The sequence below is a fragment of the Pan paniscus genome, chromosome 2 (genome assembly GCF_029289425.2).
Source record: "Pan paniscus chromosome 2, NHGRI_mPanPan1-v2.0_pri, whole genome shotgun sequence".
Classification (NCBI taxonomy): Eukaryota; Metazoa; Chordata; class Mammalia; order Primates; family Hominidae; genus Pan; species Pan paniscus.
The window spans coordinates 182026082-182045413 of record NC_085926.1 but is presented as its reverse complement, the minus strand read 5'-3'; the positions used below and the strand labels follow the sequence as shown (position 1 = coordinate 182045413).

The 19332-nt window shown below is 53.1% G+C and overlaps 1 protein-coding gene across 2 annotated transcripts; it reads right to left on the bottom strand.

The window, feature by feature from the left end:
- Positions 1–438: 438 nt before the first annotated feature.
- On the bottom strand, positions 439–18390 carry DVL3 (dishevelled segment polarity protein 3). 2 transcript variants are annotated; one of them, XM_008955204.5, is made up of 16 exons: positions 17918–18387; positions 10319–10388; positions 9658–9779; positions 9445–9554; positions 9115–9250; positions 8840–8933; positions 8555–8624; positions 7778–7917; positions 7521–7597; positions 7370–7437; positions 7066–7215; positions 6330–6461; positions 5976–6143; positions 3827–4042; positions 3319–3729; positions 439–2481 (listed from the first exon to the last, which is right to left on the bottom strand). In XM_008955204.5, the coding sequence occupies exons 1-16, from the start codon at positions 18076–18078 to the stop codon at positions 2450–2452; spliced, it is 2157 nt and encodes a 718-aa protein (XP_008953452.1). In that variant the 5' UTR covers positions 18079–18387; the 3' UTR covers positions 439–2449. The 2 variants fall into 2 exon arrangements, with proteins under 2 accessions (XP_008953452.1, XP_034813697.1); XM_034957806.3 differs by lacking the exon at positions 3827–4042 and having other exon boundaries at positions 17918–18390.
- Between the last annotated feature and the right edge of the window lie 942 nt (positions 18391–19332).

Sequence of the window (19332 nt, the reverse complement as noted above, 5' to 3'; positions counted from 1 at the left end):
TCTTTGATAAACAGAATCTTTACATCCAAGCTGAGGAGACAGACCCAACCCTCAAACATGAAAGGCCTGCTTGGTTCTTGCAGAGTCTTAAGAAAATCTGTGGGCTCTTCTCTTTCTGTAGGCAGAGATAAACTGCTGCCTTCCTTGGGCAGGACTACGCCTGTCGTGGGAGGAAGGAAGGGCAAGAAAGGACAGATCTGGTTGCAAATGTTACAGTCCTTCCCAGCCTCCAGCCAGAAGCCACGATGTGGCAGGATGAAGATCTGACCTCTCTCACATCATAGTCACGGCCTGAAGTCATTAAGTGACTGAATACAGGCACTTCTAATTTTTGAACCAGCACTCAAGGCTTCACTCCTACCTTTGCAAAAGCTTTATCTTCCAAAAATACCCTAAACTGCTACCAATTTAGAGTAAATAATAATAATGATAAAATAATAATAATAATAGCTACCATTTATTGAGCACCTACTCTACTGTGTGCCAGGCACTGTGCTAGGCACTTTTCGTACAATATCTAATTTAAATCCTCACAACAACCCTGTGAGGTAGGTATTATTATCATCATTTTACATACGAGGGAACTGAGGCTCAGAGAGGTTAAATAACTCTATCACACAACCAAAAATAGTAGAGCTGGAATTCAAACCCAAAACCACCTAACTCCAAATCCCATGCTCCAATGAATTAAAGTAGAGAGGGGAGAGGGAGGGCCAAATTCAAGACAGAGTGTTGGAGTGAAATGGATATGATATGCTGATAAGATATGGGAAGAAGGAATGTAAGCTCATAAATGTTTCTAGCTGGTGAGCCTATGTAGATTGTGATGAAGTAACCAGGAGAGGAATTCAGGAGGAACATACTTGGTTGGGCAGATGAGTTGAGTCTATACGGAACTGTCCATAGAGATGTCCAGTAGGTAATACCAATACAGATCTAAAGTCTGGGGGAAGTTGGGGTTGGAGCTACGTATTTGGGAATCACCAGCATATCAGCAGCAATTGAGGACATCAGGATGAATGACTCCATTTTGGGAGTAAATAGAAAGGAAAGAGAAGTGAATCAAAGATGGAAAGATGGAAGCACTGATACTGACAGGCATGAGCAATCGTCGAGAAATTCTCAAGAGAGTCGGACAAGACAGAGTCAGAGAGAGAAGTACATGAAACAGCCCTGTAGTGGTGGCTAGAAGCCATGGACTGGGTTGGGAACAATTCTAGAGCTCCCAGAAGGCAGGCAAGATTGAGTCACACTTCCAACAAAGCCCTCTGCACACCAAAACCCCAGGAAGTATTGTTTTTCTTTGTTAGTTTGCTTTTGAGACACAATCTCACTCTGTCACCCACGCTGGAGTGCGATCTCAACTCACTGCAACCTCCGCTTGCTTCCTGGATTCAAGCGATTCTTGTGCCTCAGCCTCCTGAGTAGCTGAGATTACAGGCAGGTGCCAAAACACCCATCTAATTTTTGTATTTTTAGTAGAGACAGGGTTTTGCTATGTTGGCCAGGCTGGTCTCGAACTCCCGACCTCAAGTGATCCACCTGCCTCAGCCTCCCAAAGTGCTGGGATTACAGACGTGAGCCACCGCACCCGTCCAAGGAAGTATTGTTAATTGAAATAAATGCCAAAATGTTCCTACCTTGGTTTACCCCAAAACCTGGAGCTAAGAACTTCATCTCACTTTTGACACCCCAGTCCCCAAAATATGGAAGCCCAGGAGAGCCAGGAGAATTTATAGCAGAGGCTTAAAGAGAAAGTTATGATTTGTTTAAAGTAGAGAATAAGGTGAAAAATAAAACCTGGTACTCTGTCTGGAAGTCCTGGAAGTCTCCTTGCCCAACCTCAACTGGCCTGTGGGCTCCTGTGTCCTTGCTCTGGGATGCCATGGTGAATGTGAAAACAGGGGAGGTTGTGTGTGGGGGTGGGAATGGCCTGTCGGTCGCAAGGCGGGTCCTTTGCTGAGCCCAGCCTGAGACCCAGCTTACGGGCTTTATCCAGGTGAGAAAATGCTGGGGACATGTGTGCGAGGTTTAAGGTCTACCAGGAAGGGGAGAAGGGTGTCAGGGGACCAGCCCCACAACCTAGGAGAGGATTAGGAGGGTCCAGCCCTTTGGGCAGGGACCAGCCCTGAGGCTTAAGTGAACTTGCATAGGCACCTGTGTGTGCATCTCTGTGCATGTATGCGTACATGAGTGAGAGAGAAAGATAAAGAGAGCTAAAGAGGCCCCCTCCCCCCGCCGCAGGCTGCCACACGTGGTGCGATCCGATTCTCTCTGGAAAGGAGGAGAGTCTCTCATGCATGGGTGAAGTTGGGCCCTCCCCAGAAGCCTAGTGACTCATTATGTTAACGTGTGGGTGTGGGGGCTGGACATCCTTGGGAAGCCCTGAGGGGCTGCTGAAGCAGGGTTCCTGGTCTCCTCGGAGGCTGGGCCTCCCCTCGCTGGGGGCTCACAGAAAGTCAAACAGCCCGAAATTCTTGGCTGCTCCAGGCCCAGGGAAAATTGGGGGAGGAAAAAAGAAAGAAAAGAAATGTTTCAGGCCTGGAGGTGAGATGAGCCTGCTGGTTAGTAGGGTTAGGGGTCTGAAGGAACCAGCACGCAGGGCAGGCATGGGGCAGGGGTAGAGCAGAGATGCTCCCTGGAAGCCACCAGCTGCTCAGGCAACTGAGGGGGCCCTCTGGGCCTCTGATCTAGGCACAGGCAGGGATGGCATGGATGGCTATTGGAGGCGACTACAGCTTTAGGTTGCAGGACTGAGGCAGCAGGCAGGGGGATGGTTAGTAGGGGCAGATGAAGCAAATATATTTTGGTTTCAGTAATGTGGGGTAAAGTCAAGAGGTTTGCACACGTGCCTGATGGGGTGGGGTTAATAGAGGGATGATGTAGCTGAATAAATGGTGAAAGGGAGCTAAAGGGGAAACGAGAGAATGAGGGAGTGAGCATGCCACCAAGGTCATTGCTGGGGTCAACTCCCAAAATGGGGGTTGCAGAGGGGAGTAAGGGGTAGCACCAACAAGTCTGGTCCCAGAGACAAAAGGGGTCCTGGGAAGTCCTGCGCAGGGGTTAGTGGGCAGAGGAAACGAACTGGGGCCAGAGGCAGGTTAGGGGGCTGCAGAGCCAATCGGTAGGTGCACCCCACCCTCGCAGCACCCTGCGAGCAGTTAGCGCACCTGGATTTAGTTCCTTTTATTTCCCTTTCAGGTACCAGACAAAGTAAAAAAGACGGACGGATGGAGAGAGGAACGCAGCCGGCTGGGGTGGGAGCGGAATGGAGCTGGGGGAGGGGCCCTGCTCACATCACATCCACAAAGAACTCACTGGGGTTTCCCATGGCCATGCGGAAGGACTGTCTGCTGGCGGTCAGTTCCGGGGGCACTGAGGCCAGGTCGCGGCCCGGAGGGGCTCCTGGGGGCCCCATGGCCGCGGGCGGCGGGGGCATCATCAGCATGGGGGGGCCGTAGAGAGGGGGCACTCCAGGAGGACCGTAGCTCGGGTGTGTGTGGTGGCTGCGAAGGCTGCTGGCCAGGGAATGGTGGCTGCGGTGGCTGTGCTCGCTGGCCGCCGGCCCTGAGCGCTCGCTGGGCGCCCGCTCCCGCGGCCCCCGCAGGCTGCTGCGTGTGGTGTGGTCCGATTCGCTGCCGCTGCCCCCGGACTTGGAGTCCCCGGCCTTCGGGTCCTTCTCCTTCCTCCGATCGCTGCCGCTACGGTTGGAGCCACTGCTCCGACTGCCTGTAGGAGGCAAACAGGGCCGGGGTGGGGCAGGCTAAGCGGGCGGGGGAAGCCTGGGGCCCACCTATAGCCTTCCTCCACGGCCCCTCTACCTTACCTTCGCTGTGCTGACTGCTGGCGCTGCCCCCGCCGTAGCTGTAGCCCAGCTCCGGGAAGCCCGGGTGCGGGTTGTATGGGTGCGGGGGTGGCGGGTACTGGTACGGGAAAGCCATGGGCCAAGGGGCGGCCCCCGGGTGCGGCAAAGGGGCCAGTGTGTCCTGGTCAGAGGCGCCACTGGAGCCATCGTGATCGTGGAGAGACAGGTTGGCCATGTCTGTGAAGGGGAGGGCCGGATGGAGCTAGGTCTTTCCGGAGAGAGGTCCCTAGCCTAGGTCAGGTGGGCTCTGGATGAGAGAGACCGTGGTAGTTTCTGGCTAGAATGAGAGGAGGCACAGCCCAGAGAGCTCCCCCCTTCTGCAGACCCCCTTTGCCACCACCAGAGCCAGCCCTGGGGAGACCCTTCTCAGGACAACCCTGAGTCATCATTCTAGGTTATCAGCCAAAGCTGTACCTCCCAATCCCTTGAAGGCCCTGGCCAAGCTTTTGCACTTTCTCTGCTGGCCTCAGTGGGCTAGAAGCGGCAAAACTCTGAGACGGAGTCTCACTCTGTGGCCAAGGCTGGAGTGCAGTGGTACAGTTTCAGCTCCCTGCAACCTCTTCCTCCCTGGTTTAAGCGATTCTCCTGCCTCAGCCGCCTGACAGGGTTGCACCACCACACCTGGCTAATTTTTTTTTTTGTATGTTTAGTAGATACAGGGTTTTGCCACGTTAGCCAGGCTGGTCTCCAACTCCTAACCTCAGGTGATCTGCCCGCCTCAGCCTCCCAAAAGGCTGGGATTACAGGCGTGAGCCACTGCGCCCGGCCTGCAAAACTCTTATGTGGCCATTTTCTCTTCCGTTCACTCAGCTGGTGCAAGACTGGAGAATTTGGAAGGCTGAAATACTAGACAGCCACCAGGTATGTCGCACCTGAAGTTCATGAGGCACAATAGCGAACACTACCTTCAGCTCAGCCTAAACTAATCAGAACAGAAGTGAAGAGTAGCTTACTTTCTCCTTACCTTCTCAGATGAGGTCATTAATTAGGACAAGGAGCAGTTTGGGAAATTTAGGTAAAGTTTTACCCACCCCTTCACCTAGAACTAAATACCCACTAAAAGCCTAGAATGAGTGCAGGGCCTTCCAGAGATTCCCTATATAGAAGGTACTTGGCCCTGATTATACTTTCCCAGTGCTGCTGGGCAGGGTGAGTAGGGTGGGAAGGGGCCAGAAGGAAAGAACAACTTAGGTGCCTCCCCCACTGCTCTCCACCCCGTTCCCAGCCAGGCCTAGCTCTTCATAGCACTGTCTCACTCCACCAACATTACTCATCTCACGATCCTGGCGCCCCCGGGGAAATTATACATTCCTTAAGGGCAAGGCTACTCCCAGCAATGTTGGAACTACATTGAAGAGAATATAAGGAGCCACCAGGACTGAATACCTGCCTGGGACACCCTCTGCTCACACACTATCGGTACCAGGTCCCAGAGCTCCAAGAGAGCTACAACTGCCCTTGAGGCCACCGGCCCTATTAAGATGAGACATTCCTCCCAGCCCTCAGAAGAGCCAGCCCCAGCCTTCCAGGAGAGAAGTCAGGAGACAGGGCTCTGAGGCTGCCTGTGGAGCCTGCAGCCATCAACCTGTCAAGAGGCCAGCAGCCAGCATGGGGAGTGGTGGTGGAGGAAAGCAGTGGTCTGTCAGCTGTTGCCCAGAGCTGGTGATGACGTGAGCCTCCAGGCTGTTGTTTTGAGGGAATGACTGTGTGCTCCTCGGGGCTACCTAGGCCTCCAGTTCTTCCCTTTAAGCCTGCAACACCCCTAGCTGAGACCTTGACGAGTGAGAAGGAAAAGGCCTATTCTGGCAGTATCCTCCTGAGCTGGGCCTCTGGGAGGTTGTGAATATTGAGTAAGATGATGCTTTAGGAACAACCAACATGGTACCAGGCAGAGCAGGCACTTGGAAAATGCCAGGCCCAAGAGGGAGATGTGGGCCAGGTGAAGAGGCTAAACTGGACTCTTCTTCCACCATAGAACTCTCAGGCCTTGAGTTGGGCCCCTGGCTCTGCTGTCCCCCAGTTTGGGTTCCCCAGAGTCTGCTGCCACTTCCCTGGCTACCTCCCCACTCCCAGCCAGGAGACAGGGCAAGAAGATGAGGGAGGCACATACTGCCGCAGAGGTCACCGAAGATGTAGTAGCACTGCTCGGAGAAGGTGATCTTGTTGACGGTATGGCGGATGAAGCCAGCTTTCAGCAGGTTGCTGGCATACTTGCGGGCCTCCCTCCGGTCCGTGAAGCCTTCCACATTGTGGTACAGCCAGTCCACCACATCTGAGCCTGGGGACAAGGCTGCCAGTTGATGGGGAGGCCCATCTGACTTGGACTCATCTGGCCTCACAGAAGCTATGAGGCTGGGGCTGGCTCCAGATCAAAGGAAGGGTCCAAGGGAAGTCCTGGGCCCTCCGGCCTGCCCTGCCCCATCACTCCCCACCCACCCTGCATCCCACCATGGGGCTCTCTCACCGATGAAAGCATTAGGGATGGTAATCTTGAGCCACATGCGGTCACGGACCTCCAACCCTGATTCAGGGGAGGCCATGGCTTTTACGATGGCAGCCATGTCACTGTGGATGGACAAGTGGAAGTCGTCTAGGCCTGGGGGTGGGAGGCAGAATGGTGAGGCAGAAAGGGGCTTTGGAGTTAGGTAAACAAGAGTTTGCATTCTAGCTCTACCATCTAGTAATTATGGGATCAATGCTGGGAAAATTACTGATTTCTTGGACACTCAGTTTCCCCTTCTGTAAAAAATGGGGATTTTAATATCTACTTTACAAGGCTATTTGAATAAAGGATTAAATAATGTAAATGCAGGTGCTTGGCCAGTGTACGATGTGCATGTGATGATAATCGAAATGGCTGCCGTTTACTGAATGCTTACTTTACACCACACATCGCAATGGTGCTTCACTTAGATCCTCTCATTAAACCCACAGGAACCTGGTAAAGTTTATATCGTGAGTCCCATTTTGTAAGAGGAAACTGAGGCGCCTTGGGTGCTCATACGAGTTCAGAAGCAAACACTGTTTAGTGAGGGTTGGAGTGCCCGCTGTGGGGGAGTTGCAGTGTGGGGCTGCTGGAATGAGCCGAGCCCCATCTCCGGCCCTCTCTGATGCTCAAGCAAGAGTCTCCACATGGACCCTCATCAGTCCCCCCACCTGGCCCTGTCTGCTGGGCCCAGGAGACAGGGTTGGACACTCACGCTCTGTGTCAGGGATGGAACTGGTGATGGAGGAGCTGGTGGAGGTGATGGTGCTCAGGGAGGGGCTCATGCCGTATGCAGGGAAGGTGCCGGTCATGGCTGCAGTGTGGGAGACCCAGGCCGCAGGGTCAATGGGCCGGATGGGCTCGCCTGCAGGGAGGATGAGGAGTCATGGGCTACCCACCCCACCCACTGCTGGGCCCAACAGGATAGGTATGGGGGTTCTGGGTGAGAGAAGAAAGGAGAGACAGTGCTCACGTATGTAAGCACCAGCTTTAGGACTGAGTCTCTCCCATCCACTTACTCCTGGGCAATGTGAAGCAACCACGTGGACTTGGGTCCCAGCACTTGGCTACAGTCAGGGTGATGGGCCTGAAAACAAGGGTGTCCTAGTGAAGGCAGGATGTGTATAGGCCAGACCAAGCCCCTTGCCCAGTGCCCCATTCCATCCATACCCCGGTTTGTGCACAATCTCCCGCAGTACCCGGACTGCATCGTCATTACTCATGTTCTCAAAGTTGATCTCGTTTACCTGGGAAAGGACCAGGAGTGGGATAAACAGCTGTGTTGGGGAGGATGAAAAGGGAACTCAACTTGGTAGGTCAGGGAGTCTTCCCCCAACCAAGAAGGGGCCTCTGAAGGAGCAGGGTACAGATGGTAGGACACCTCCCTGCCCTCTATCCACACCACCGCCTAGGATGGGCACTGATACCTGTAACAACATATCTCCTGGCTCGATGCGTCCATCAGCAGCCACGGCCCCACCCTTCATGATAGAGCCAATGTAGATGCCGCCGTCACCACGCTCGTTGCTTTGGCCCACAATGGAGATGCCCAAGAAGTTATATTTTTCTATAGAGAGTAATTTAAGACCTTAAGGGGGAGCAAGGTTCCTACCCGCATTCCCAGCCCATTAGAAAATGGAAAGGGACAGGAACTGAACTGACATTTGCTGATCCTGAATCAGGCACTGCACTCAGCATGCTCAAACATGCTTCCATGGAATCCTTGCTGGCTATAAGGTAGGGACTCAGTCCCATTTTACAGAGCAGGCAACTGAGGTTCAGTGAACTTAGAAGATGACTTTTCTAAGCCAGTAAGTGGCAGAGCCAGGAATCAAACTCAGATTTAAATCCCATAGTTGGGCTCCTTTTACTATATCCAGCTGTCTCATAAAGAGAGTACCTAGGGCAGAAATTGGACAGCAAGGATGCAATGGCTGAGAGATGTGAAGGAGTGGGCACTCAGAAATCACTTCCTCCAGGAAGCCTTCCCTGATACCATTTTCTGCTTCCACAGCTCTCTGTGCTTATCTCTGTCATAGCCCTGATGGTGAGATACTAAAATGATCAGTTTATGTATCAGCTGATGTTTACGAAAGAGAGCTCCTTGAGGGCAGGGAACATATTCTACGCTCTCTGAACTCCTCAAGTCTGCCCAGTGTCTGGCATATAGCAGGTGCTTGAGAGTGCTGTTTCCTCAGACTCACCCATGTTGAGAGTGACCGTGATGATGTTGAGTGACATGGTGGAGTCCGTGATGCTGCTGAAGGACGAGGACTGGAATAGACAGAGGCCCTGAGCAGCAGGTGGAGGTGGCAGGAATTCACTCCCACCTGACTCCTCCTCAAGGTGAGTCCCCGGTGCAGCCCCCAGCCCCAAGGTTCTCAACACTGCACTAGGGGGATGGGATCTAAGGAAGAACAAGCCTTGGCCCTGCGTAGGAAGGGCTCACAATCTGCCTCCACCCATCCCTAGCCTCCCAGACCCCATACCCGCTCAATCCGAGAAACCTTCTGCTTCCGCCGCCGCCGCTTGTGTCTTCTCATCAGGCGTGAGGCACTGCTCTGTTCTGTGGAGCTGCTGAACCTGTGGGGCCCACAGTCGTTCCCCACCAGGCTGGCCCAGCCCTGCCCCCATGAGGGGAGGCACTGCAGGGCCTGGGTCCCCAACACAAAGCCCATAAGCCTCCCAGGGGCCCCGCATCCTCAGGGTTTAGGGCTCCTCCAGGGTCACCTGCCCCACAATACCCATGAAACTCAAGCCCCACCTGCTGGTGGAGTCATCCTCATCTGAGTCAAAGAAGCTGGTGGTCTCCAGCTCACTGCTCATAAGGGTGGATGAGCTATCATAACCCCCTGGTTCTCGCCGCCGTTCCCCCTTCGCAGTTCCATTTAGCCGGGTTGCTGCAGGGGATGGAAGCAGTTGGGTTTACACAGTGCCCAGTGCAGGGGTGAAGGAGGGAGAGAGGCAAGCCAGGGGCTGCACTGGGGCCAGGCATATCCTGAGCTCGGGAAGTAGGGCAAGAAGGTGGGTAGCTGGGTGGAAACTGTGGGGAGGGTGTGAGGTGCGGACAGTGTCCGTGTTCAGGAAGATATACCATGCTCTGGGCCATCCCTCCGGCGTGGCCGCTCTCGCTGGGCAGACACCAAAGAGTCCGTCTCTGTGTCATTGTCCAGGTTCTCCTGGCTGCCCCCACCAGCATGAGGGCTGCAGGGAAGAGACTTGATGGGGGAGGGGGCAGGCTGGGGGCTCCCTCCCCCAGCCCTGGGCTGAACTGATGCGGCCCTCCCCACCCTCAGGTCACACTCACTGGAAGGATGGGGGTCGGGAGTCCCCGATGCCTCCCGTGCGCTCCATAGGTGGTGGCAGCTCCGATGGGTTATCAGCACAGAAGGGGGCTGGGTCTGGGTGTGAGCCCTCAGCTGACACCAGCTGAAAGGGAGAAACTGAGTGAGTAGTATGTTACAGGAGCATCAAGGAGAAGGGGATAGTTCGCTTCCAGCAAGGCATGAAGGCCTAAGAGGAAGGAAGCAGGAAATATCGAGGGAGAAAAGACAGGGCTGTGCAAGGGTGGCTGAGATGAACAGTGGCCCCTCTGCCACTTCCTGCTATTGATGGGGTTGTTGGAAGGCATGGGGTGGTGAAGTGGAATGGGGACAAAGAACAAGGCTCAGAGGTCTAAGGCAGAGATGAGCAGATGGCAGAAGGAAACCTGAGGCAAGTGTCTGAAAGGCATAGGAAACGTTACTGTCTCCACTGTGTGCTTCCGTCTCTCCCTCTTCCCCCTTCCCACTGATTTCTCACTTTTCATCAAGGTTACAGAATCTGGGGTGAGAAGCAGTTCATTTGCAAAACTAAAGAAAGATTCAGATACTGAAGCTTAAAACCACCAGCTACAATCTCAGTGATGCCTTTCCCTCGTCCAGCCCAGCACAGGGATGCAGGTGGATGGAAGGCTGAGGGCTCCTTACCCAGGACACCACCCGGCCATTGAAGCATGGTAGCTTGGCATTGTCATCCGAGATCTCCTCCTTCACCACTCTGCAGAGAAAGGGGGATGTCACAGAGAACCTTCTAGGGTGCAAATGGAGGATCCTCAAATCCCAACTCTCAGGGGCTCCTCCATTCTAAACTGGGAATCAAACCACCAGCACAAGACTGTTCAAATGAAAGCAGAGGTTGGGGAGACCCAGGGACAGCTCTTTGGCACCACCAGGAAGACACCAGCCCTGCCTAGGCCAGATACCTACCTGGGGCATCCTCTCAGTCATCAGGTGATTGCAAATTACAACTGACACATCACTGTCCCCCATGCCACTCCCTAAAATCTCTAAAGTGTTCTACCCATCCCCAACATGACTCTCCTGGGTTAGACTTTCTCTTTCCCTCTGATCCCTAATTGGAAAAAAGCATACAATTATAACTGTCCTTCCTTTCTTAAGTGGGAATCCTAACATTGTTGTGGGAGGTATGGACAAAGAATTTAAGAAAATTAGAAAAGAGAAGGGGAGGCCAGGCGCGATAGCTCACACCTGTAATCCCAGAACTTTGAGAGGCTGAGGCAGGCAGATCGCCCTGAGGTCAGGAGTTCGAGACCAGCCTGGCTAACATGGCAAAACCCCATCTCTACTAAAAATACAAAAATTAGCCGGGTGTGGTGGTGTGCACCTGTAATCCCAGCTACTTGGGAGGCTAAGGCAGGTGAATCACTTGAACCCGGCAGGTGGAGGTTGCAGTGAGCTGAGATCACGCCACTGTGCTCCAGCCTGGGCAACAGAGTGAGACTCCGTGTCAAAAAAAAAAAAAAAAAGAAAAAGAAAAAGAGAAGGGGAGAAGGCATTTACTGAACATTTTCCACATGCCATTATGATAATTAACAGTAACAATTGCTCTTTCTCACGCTGGTAATCTCAGCACTTTGGGAGGCCAAGGCAGGAGGATCGCTTGAGGCCAGGAGTTTTGAGACCTGCCTGGTCAACATAGCGAGGTGCCGGCTCTACAAAACAAAACAAATACAAAAATTAGCCAAGTGTGGTTGCGTGTGCCTGTGGTCCCAGCTACTTGGAAGGCTGAGGTGGGACGATCGCTTGAGCCTAGGAGTTCAAGGCTGCAGTGAGCTATCATTGTGCCACTGCACTCCAGCCTGGGTGACAGAGCAAGACCCTGTCTCAAAAAAAAAAAAAAAATTTCTGTCATTTATTGAGCATAAATGAGTATTATGGGCCAAGCACTATGCTAAACACTTTACTTATATAATTTCATTTAATACAACAATGCTATAAGGCAGCAGGTACAATGGGGAAACTAGGCTCAATAGGTTCAGTAATTCTCCTAAAGTGCTGAAATTTGAATCCTGGTTAGCCTGACTCTAACATCTGCATTCTTACCATTACACCACCTTATCTTCCTATAGTTAGAACCTATAATCTTCACATCAGCCTCAGTGGGCAGACTATGATCTTCATTTCATGAATAAGGAAACTGAGATGTATTCAGTTAACTTGTCCAAGGTCACAGGACTGGTAGATGTCAGAGCTGGAATTTCACCCCAGGCTTGACTCCAAAATCCATACTCTTTCCACTGTATTTCACATTCTTTCCTATATAATAACAGAGGTAACGTGGGTCTATGTGGAGAGTGGGTGCTGGAGGACAATGATGTGAGGCATGAAGGGTGTGGAATGTGGTCACGGGGCATGTAGTTTGGCCTGGGGAATGTGGTGAGGCAAGAAGTCAGGCAGTAACTACAGTTTGGGGCTGGGAAGGGGAGTGGAAAAGTTTGAGGACCCTCAGACTGTCAAATATGCCAGGAGTACAGAGATGGGAAGACATGACCAAGGGTAAGATGACGCATGCCAGGAGCTCTGAGCAGAGAGGGAAGACAGCAAGGAGGAGGTTAGGAAGTTCAGTCCCCACTTGTTCTTTGTTTTTTTTTGAGACAGAGTCTCGCTCTGTCACCCAGGCTGGAGTCCAGTGGTGCAATCTCAGCCCACTGCAACCTGCGCCTCCCGGGTTCAAGTGATTCTCCTGCCTCAGCCTCCCGAGTAGCTGGGATTACAGGTGCCTGCCACCACGCCCGACTAATTTTTATATTTTTAGTAGAGATAGGGTTTCACCATGTTGGCCAGGGTGGTCTTGAACTCCTGACCTCAGGTGACTCGCCCACCTCGGCCTCCCCAAGTGCTGGGATTACAGGCGTGAGCCGCCGTGCCTGGCCCCCCTTGTTTTTAGAGCAGCTTCTGCCCAGAGCTGGGAATGTGCTTGGCTCCCTTGTGATGCTCACATTTTTGGACTCACAGCCAAGTTCACAGGCCAAGCCTGCCCTCCCCACTCCCATCCAGCTCTGGCTCCTCTATCATTCCCAGCGCCACAGCGACCCTCGGAAAGCAGCCCAAATCATCCTACTGCGGCCCACCATGGCAGAAAGTGTAGAAAGAACAGGCTAGAAAGAAGGGACACAGAGGTAGCTCAGACCCATCAGCCACTCTGGCCACAGGGTACTCCAGGTTGGCAGCCCCACAGGGCTCAAAGGAAAAGGGAATATGTGGGCCACATGGCACAGCCTGCTTTGGATAGGGTCTGCCTGTCGGGGGGAAATTGCTGCTGAGTCCCTACCTCCCTGCTCCCCTGGCAGGCCCCACCACACTGCTCCACACTACATGTTTCCTCTCTTTCTGGGGGTCATCGACAGGCCACCAAGGCTCTGCTGACTCAAAACAATCAGCTGATCTTCAGCAGCTTTGGGGAACCTCAGACAGGTCTTACTCTCCCACCATGGAGCTGAATGGCTGGGGTTTACATAGCACTTACACACACACACACACACTCACACCCCAAATGGAGTCAAACAAATAATGACTCAAATTCCAATTCTACCACTTACTGGCCCTCTTATCTTAGAGAAGTTTCTTAATTTCTCCAAGCCTTTGTCTCATCCTGGTAAAAGGGATCCTTAAATGCCTGGCATGATCCAGGCATACAGTAAAAGCTAATTATATTGTCAATTTTTAGCAGGATCCATACACTATTTCTAACTATGTATACATTTTTAAGGGCAAAGCAAATAAACCTGTTCATCGTTCATTGTTCATCCAATTAAAATGCTTTGACTGGCAGGGCACGGTGGCTCAGGCCTGTAATCCCAGCACTTTGGGAGGCCAAGGTGAGCGGATCATGAGTCAGGAGATCAAGACCATCCTGGCTAATACGGTGAAACCCCATCTCTGCTAAAAATACCAAAAAAAAAAAAAAATTAGCAGGGCATGGTGGCGGGCACCTGTAGTCCCAGCTACTTGGGAGGCTGAGGGAGGAGAATGGCGTGAACCCAGGAGGCGGAGCTTGCAGTGAACCGAGATCGTGCCACTGCACTCCAGCCTGGGCGACACAGCGAGACTCCCTCTCAAAAAAACATAAAATAAAATAAAAATAAAAAATAAAAAAATAAAAATAAAATAAAATAAAATGCTTTGGCTGAGGGCCCAGTGGGTTTCAGGTCCTGAGCTTGCTATTGTAGGTTTTCTCATGAAACATCAGACCCAGAGCCTGCCTTGTTCTCAGACAGACTATGGTCCAGTGGATAGTTCATGGAAATATACTGCAATCCAGGAAGTGGTTGGAGCCGTAGGAGCAGCACATGTGTTCAATGGATAGACATCTGCTGAGTGTTACACATGTGTCAGGATATAAAGATAAAATAAACCAGGCACGGTGGCTCACACCTGTAATCCCAGCACTTTGGGAGGCCAAGGTGGGTGGATCACTTGAGGTCAAGAGTTCGTGACTAGCTTGGCTAACGTAGCAAAACCCCATCTCTATTTAAAATACAAAAATTAGCCAGGTGTGGTGGCACACACCAGTAGTCCCAGCTATTTGTGAGGCTGAAGCAGGAGAATCGTTTGAACCCGGGAGGCAGAGGTTGCAGTGAGCCAAGGTCGCACCACTGTACCCCAGCCAGGGTGACAAAGCCAGGCTCCATCTCAAAAAAAAAAAAAAGGATAAAATAAGAGAGTGCCATGACAGTTCTCACAGAAAAGCTCAACCCAGAAGACAGGAGAATTTGAACCTGGAGGAGACAGGGGAAGAAGAGTCTGCAGGTGGAAGGCCCAGAGGGAGGACAGTGGAGCAGGAAGCCACACAGCTAATGACCTGATCGCCATGCTGCCCTCTCTCACAGCTCAAGGCCAGACTAGCAGTAGGTACCTTACTTCTATGAACCATCCACCATGCCCTCAATGCTGAAAATGTTTATCTTTCCTCCATGTCTCAAATAACTTAAGATGGCAGGCCAGGCGCGGTGGCTCATCACCTGTAATCCCAGCACTTGGGGAGGCCGAGGTGGGTGGATTGCTTGAGGTCAGGAGTTCCAGACCAGCCTGGCCAACGTGGTGAAACCCCATCTCTACCAAAAATACTAAAATTAGCCGGGCATGGTGGCTCATGCCTGTAATCCCAGCTACTTGGGAGGCTGAGGCAGGAGAATCACCTGAACCCGGGAGGCGAAGGTTGCAGTGAGCCGAGATTGCGCCACTGCACTCCAGCCTGGGTGACGAGAGCAAAACTCCTCAAAAAAAAAAAAAAAAAAAAAGAAAAGAAATTTAAAAAGATGGCTGGGCCTACCCTGAGCTTGACAAATACTTTTGGAGACCAGATGGGACTTGAGGAGCCTCACAACCAGCACCTCAAAGGCTGAGCCAGGAGTGGAGAAACTGGAGAGACAGCAGCCTTCCTCCTCTGACCCACTTTCCCTTCCGTCAGCTAGGGTCACTGACCTCCGCCTGACCTTCCTCTTGTGGGGCTCGGAGAAATGGTGGCCTTATCACCTCTAAGTTTTCCAAGGCTTACCACCTCCCTCAGAGAGGATTCATCAGTAAAATGGTGATAATAATGACACCTAAAATTGTGCGATTAAGGATTTAGATTTTTGGATCCAGATTCCTGATGTCAAAGCAAGCTCTGCTCTGCCTCTTATTAGCTGTGTGACCTTAGGCAAGTTACTTAAGCTTTCTGTGCTCTAGTTTCCTTTTTTTTTTTTTTTTTTCTGAAACAGGGTCCCACTCTATTGTCCAGGCTGGAGTACAGTGGCACCATCACAGCTCACTGCAGCCCCAAACTCCTATGCTCAAGTGATCCTCCTGTCTCAGCCTCCCAAGTTGGGACTACAGGCACAAAGCATCATGCCTGGCTAATTACAAAATTTTTTTGTAGAGATGGGGTCTTGCTATGTTGCCAAGGCTGGTCTCAGATTCCTGGCCTCAAGCAATCCTCCCACCTCAGCCTCCCAAATTGCTGAGATTACAGGTGTGAGCCACCATGCCTCACAGAGTTTCATTTGTAAACTGGAGATACTATTATGCTATTTCATAAGGCTGTTTCGAAGATTAAATGAGTGAAGATTTGAAAAGCATTTAGATTAGTCCCTGGCACACTAAGCATAAAAGGCGTGTGTTAAATAAATGAAACATATATATACGCTCTTCAGCTATTAGTCCTCTGTGACAAGACAGCCCTATCAGGTCCCCTGCTCATTTATCCTTCTGGGGATACAAACAGAGTCCATCTCCTCCACTTCATTTTTAATACTGTTTTCAACCCTGCTAAAATGGTCCAACTCTGATTTTGGTTCAAGTACCACCGATGTTTGCAAGATGGCTTCAGGTGGCACACAGATTAACATTGCTTAGTTCAATCATTAAATATTTATGTTAAACATATTTTAGAAAGAAATATAAACAGAAAAGTCAGACCTATGGTTTCATATTATTGCTTGGTTCAAGCTAAGAAAAACAGTAAGTGGACTGACAATGGATTTAAAGAAAAATATTAAGTAACAGTGACTGGATGTAATGGGGGCCCTCTTAAAACTGCAGTTAGGCCTTGGGATTGGGAGAGCAGCCCAGAGTTGTCCAGGCTTAGGAGGCAGGGGCCAGGTCCAGTGGGTCTGGAGATAAGTACAGGGTGGAGAGACAGCCTATCTTCGTCCCTCAAGGCGTCTGGATCTGAGGTGGCCCCAGGGCACTGGACTCTGGCTCATCTTCCCCCATTCCTTATGTGGAGGCAGTAGCTTGATCCCTTCTAACCCTATTCTTCTCTTGCCAGGCCAAAGTATCCACCCCCTCACCCAGACCCCTTCTAGATCCATCCCTCCTCAGAATCTTCCAATTAGAGGTGTCTGTCTCTGGGCTGAAGGCAGACAATCATTATCACACAGGAGCACCCCACCCCAGGGCAGGAACAACAACAGAAACAAGAATAGTTAGAATCTACAAAGCACTGCCCACTGTACAAAGCACTCTCACACACATGATTTCAGGGGCTCATCCAACCCTGAGTTCCAGGGCAGAAGGTGACAGCAAAACATGCCAGGCATTAGACAGAAGGTGCTTGCTTCCTAGTGCTAGGTGGGCCAGGGGCTTGGGAGAGAAGCCAGACAGATGAACACTGGGGAGAAGAATGTCTTCTCTTGGCTGTGGGGCCTCAGCTCCAAAGAGCAGTGCAGGCCTCAGGCTCGGGCTGGAGAGGCAGCCTTCAGGCCTGAAGGGGCCTTCCCCACCGCCTCCAGGCCCAGCGCCCAGTTAGTGAGGCGGCAGGCAAGTGTGGGCGCCTCCCCCTCCCCCAGTCTCCTGGGAGTTGGGGGGGGTTCGAGGGGATCAGCCAGGCCCCCCTCTTCCCAGGCCAGCTGCTTCAGAACCTTCCGGCTCCAACATTCCATCCCCTCTTAAAGGGAAAGTGACTGCTTCCAAACTGTGCCTGTCCAGATCTCTGCAGCTGGGTGGAAGGGAAGACCCCACCAGGGAGGGGAAGATAGAGAACACCAAGAAACTCTTCCTGGCTATCCCACCCAGGCCCCAGGCCCTTCCCAACGTCTCCCCACTGGCCACCAACTGGAGGAAAAAAGCCCGAATTGGAGGAAAGATCAGCACCTGGGTCTGTGAGGACTACTCCGCAGGGGTCAGGCTCTCTGTTCCGGTGACAACACCCACAACAGCCCACAAAGGAGAGGGCAGGCAGCTAGATAAACATCAGATCTGCAGACCCCGCTCGCGGCCAGGCGCCCGAGCACCCCCGACACCCCTCCCCCAGCTCAAAGTCCCAGCAGAGCCCTCAGATGCAGCATACTCCAAATATGGCTGGGAGCTGTGCTGCTGAAAAGATGAAGGGGGCGAAGAACGAGGGCCACACGACCCAAGTCTGTGCGGAAAAAGGTGGCTCTGGCTCCTCGGCAGGAGGAGGATGGGGGACTCGGGCTCTGAAACTAGGTGGAGGGGGGGTGTGTCTGTCTCTGTGGGCCACTGCTCTCTGAAGAGGTAAGGGGACCGCACCGGCAGGAACTCTGATTGCTAGTGGGGAATTGGACGTCCCCTTAAACAAGGGAGGCCAACGTCCCCTCTTCAGAGGTAAACGGGAGTTGCTACTGGGGCTGGAACCAAAGGGGCCCAAATGGGCCGAGTCGCCCCTAGAAGTCAGAGCGGGGCTAGGAGCCGGTGTAGCGAGGCAAGTCGAAACGGACCGCGTCGTCCCTTAGAAGCCAGAGCGGCCGGGGCTCCCGGAGGCGGGGCGGGGGCCATCCTCACCCGAAATCGTCGTCCATAGACTTGAAGAAGAACTTATAGCTGGGTCGCTGCAAAACGCCCTTAAAGTCCGCCAAGGTGACGCGCTCGGCGGGCAGGGGCAGCTTCACAAGGTACGGCGTCTCCTGCCCATCCAAGTGGTAGATGATCTTGGTCTCGCCCATGGCTCCGGCCTCGGGCCCGGCGGCCCGCGCGCGGCCTGCTCGGGCGGCCGGGCCGAGCCTCCCAGACGGCGGCGGCGCGCGGCGCGGCCCAGCGGCTCAACCCAGCTCGGCGGCTGCTGGCGGCGCCAGCTCCCTTGTTCTCCGGCCGCTACCGGGTCCCAGCGCCGCCCGCCGCCGCCGCGGCCGCCACTTCCGCTCCCCACTCTCCCGACTGGACTGGCGACCGCGACTCTTCCGGTGGCCGCGGCCCTCCCGGCCCAGGGCTTCGTCCGGGCCCGCTCCCCTCCTCCGGCCCGGCGCGGCCCCGCCCCGGCGCGCCCCGCCCCCGGCCGCCGCGGAGAGGCGCCGGCGTCGCGGCAGATGGCTGGGTTTCCCGCCCACTGGCCGGGCCGCGGCGCTCCGGTCCCGGGTCCCTAGAAACGGAAGGGGAGATTCACCGGGATGGCGGCGTTCCCGGACCCCTGAAGGCCCTGACTCCGGACCCAAGTGGGATCGGCGACTCCTCTGCAGTCCAGGAAGAGTGGAATGCAGGGATTGCTTTGGTCCCCAGAAATGGTCTGGGGAAAGAGGGTGGGTCTGACTCTGGATCCCTGGAGGAGAGTGACCTCAACATGGCCCTTCAGTGTTTCTTGAGAAGCACAACTGCTGTCACTGAGTCTACTAAACTGATCTCGAGAGAAGGACAGCATCCAGTTCTGATTCCTCCCTATAACCTTAGCGTCCAGTTGCAAGGTAGTGGTTTAATAAATGGGTTGAATGCAGAATAAGTGGGGCCCGGGCGCGGTGGCTCACGCTTCTAATCCCAGCACTTTGGGAGGCCAAGGCGGGCGGATCGCCCGAGGTCGAGAGTTCAAGACCAGCCTGACCAACATGGAGAAACCCTGTCTCTACTAAAAATACAAAAAAATTAGCCGGGCGTGGTGGCGCATGCATGTAATCTCAGCTACTCGGGAGGCTGAGGCAGAAGAATCGCTTGAACATGGGCGGCGGAGGTTGCGGTGAGCCGAGATTGGTGAGTCGAGATCGTGCCTTTGCACTCCAGCCTGGGCAACAAAAGTGAAACTCCATCCCCCCTCGCCCCCCCCCAAAAAAAAGATAAGTGGATGCATGCATGCCTAAGACAGTAAGTCTCAAACCAGAACTCCAGAACTAGCTATAGCCGGTTCCTCACAGATCTCCTCACCCCTTAACTTTTAATTCATTTAATAAATACTGAAGGCCTACTGTGTATAAGGCATATCGCATGAGATATAG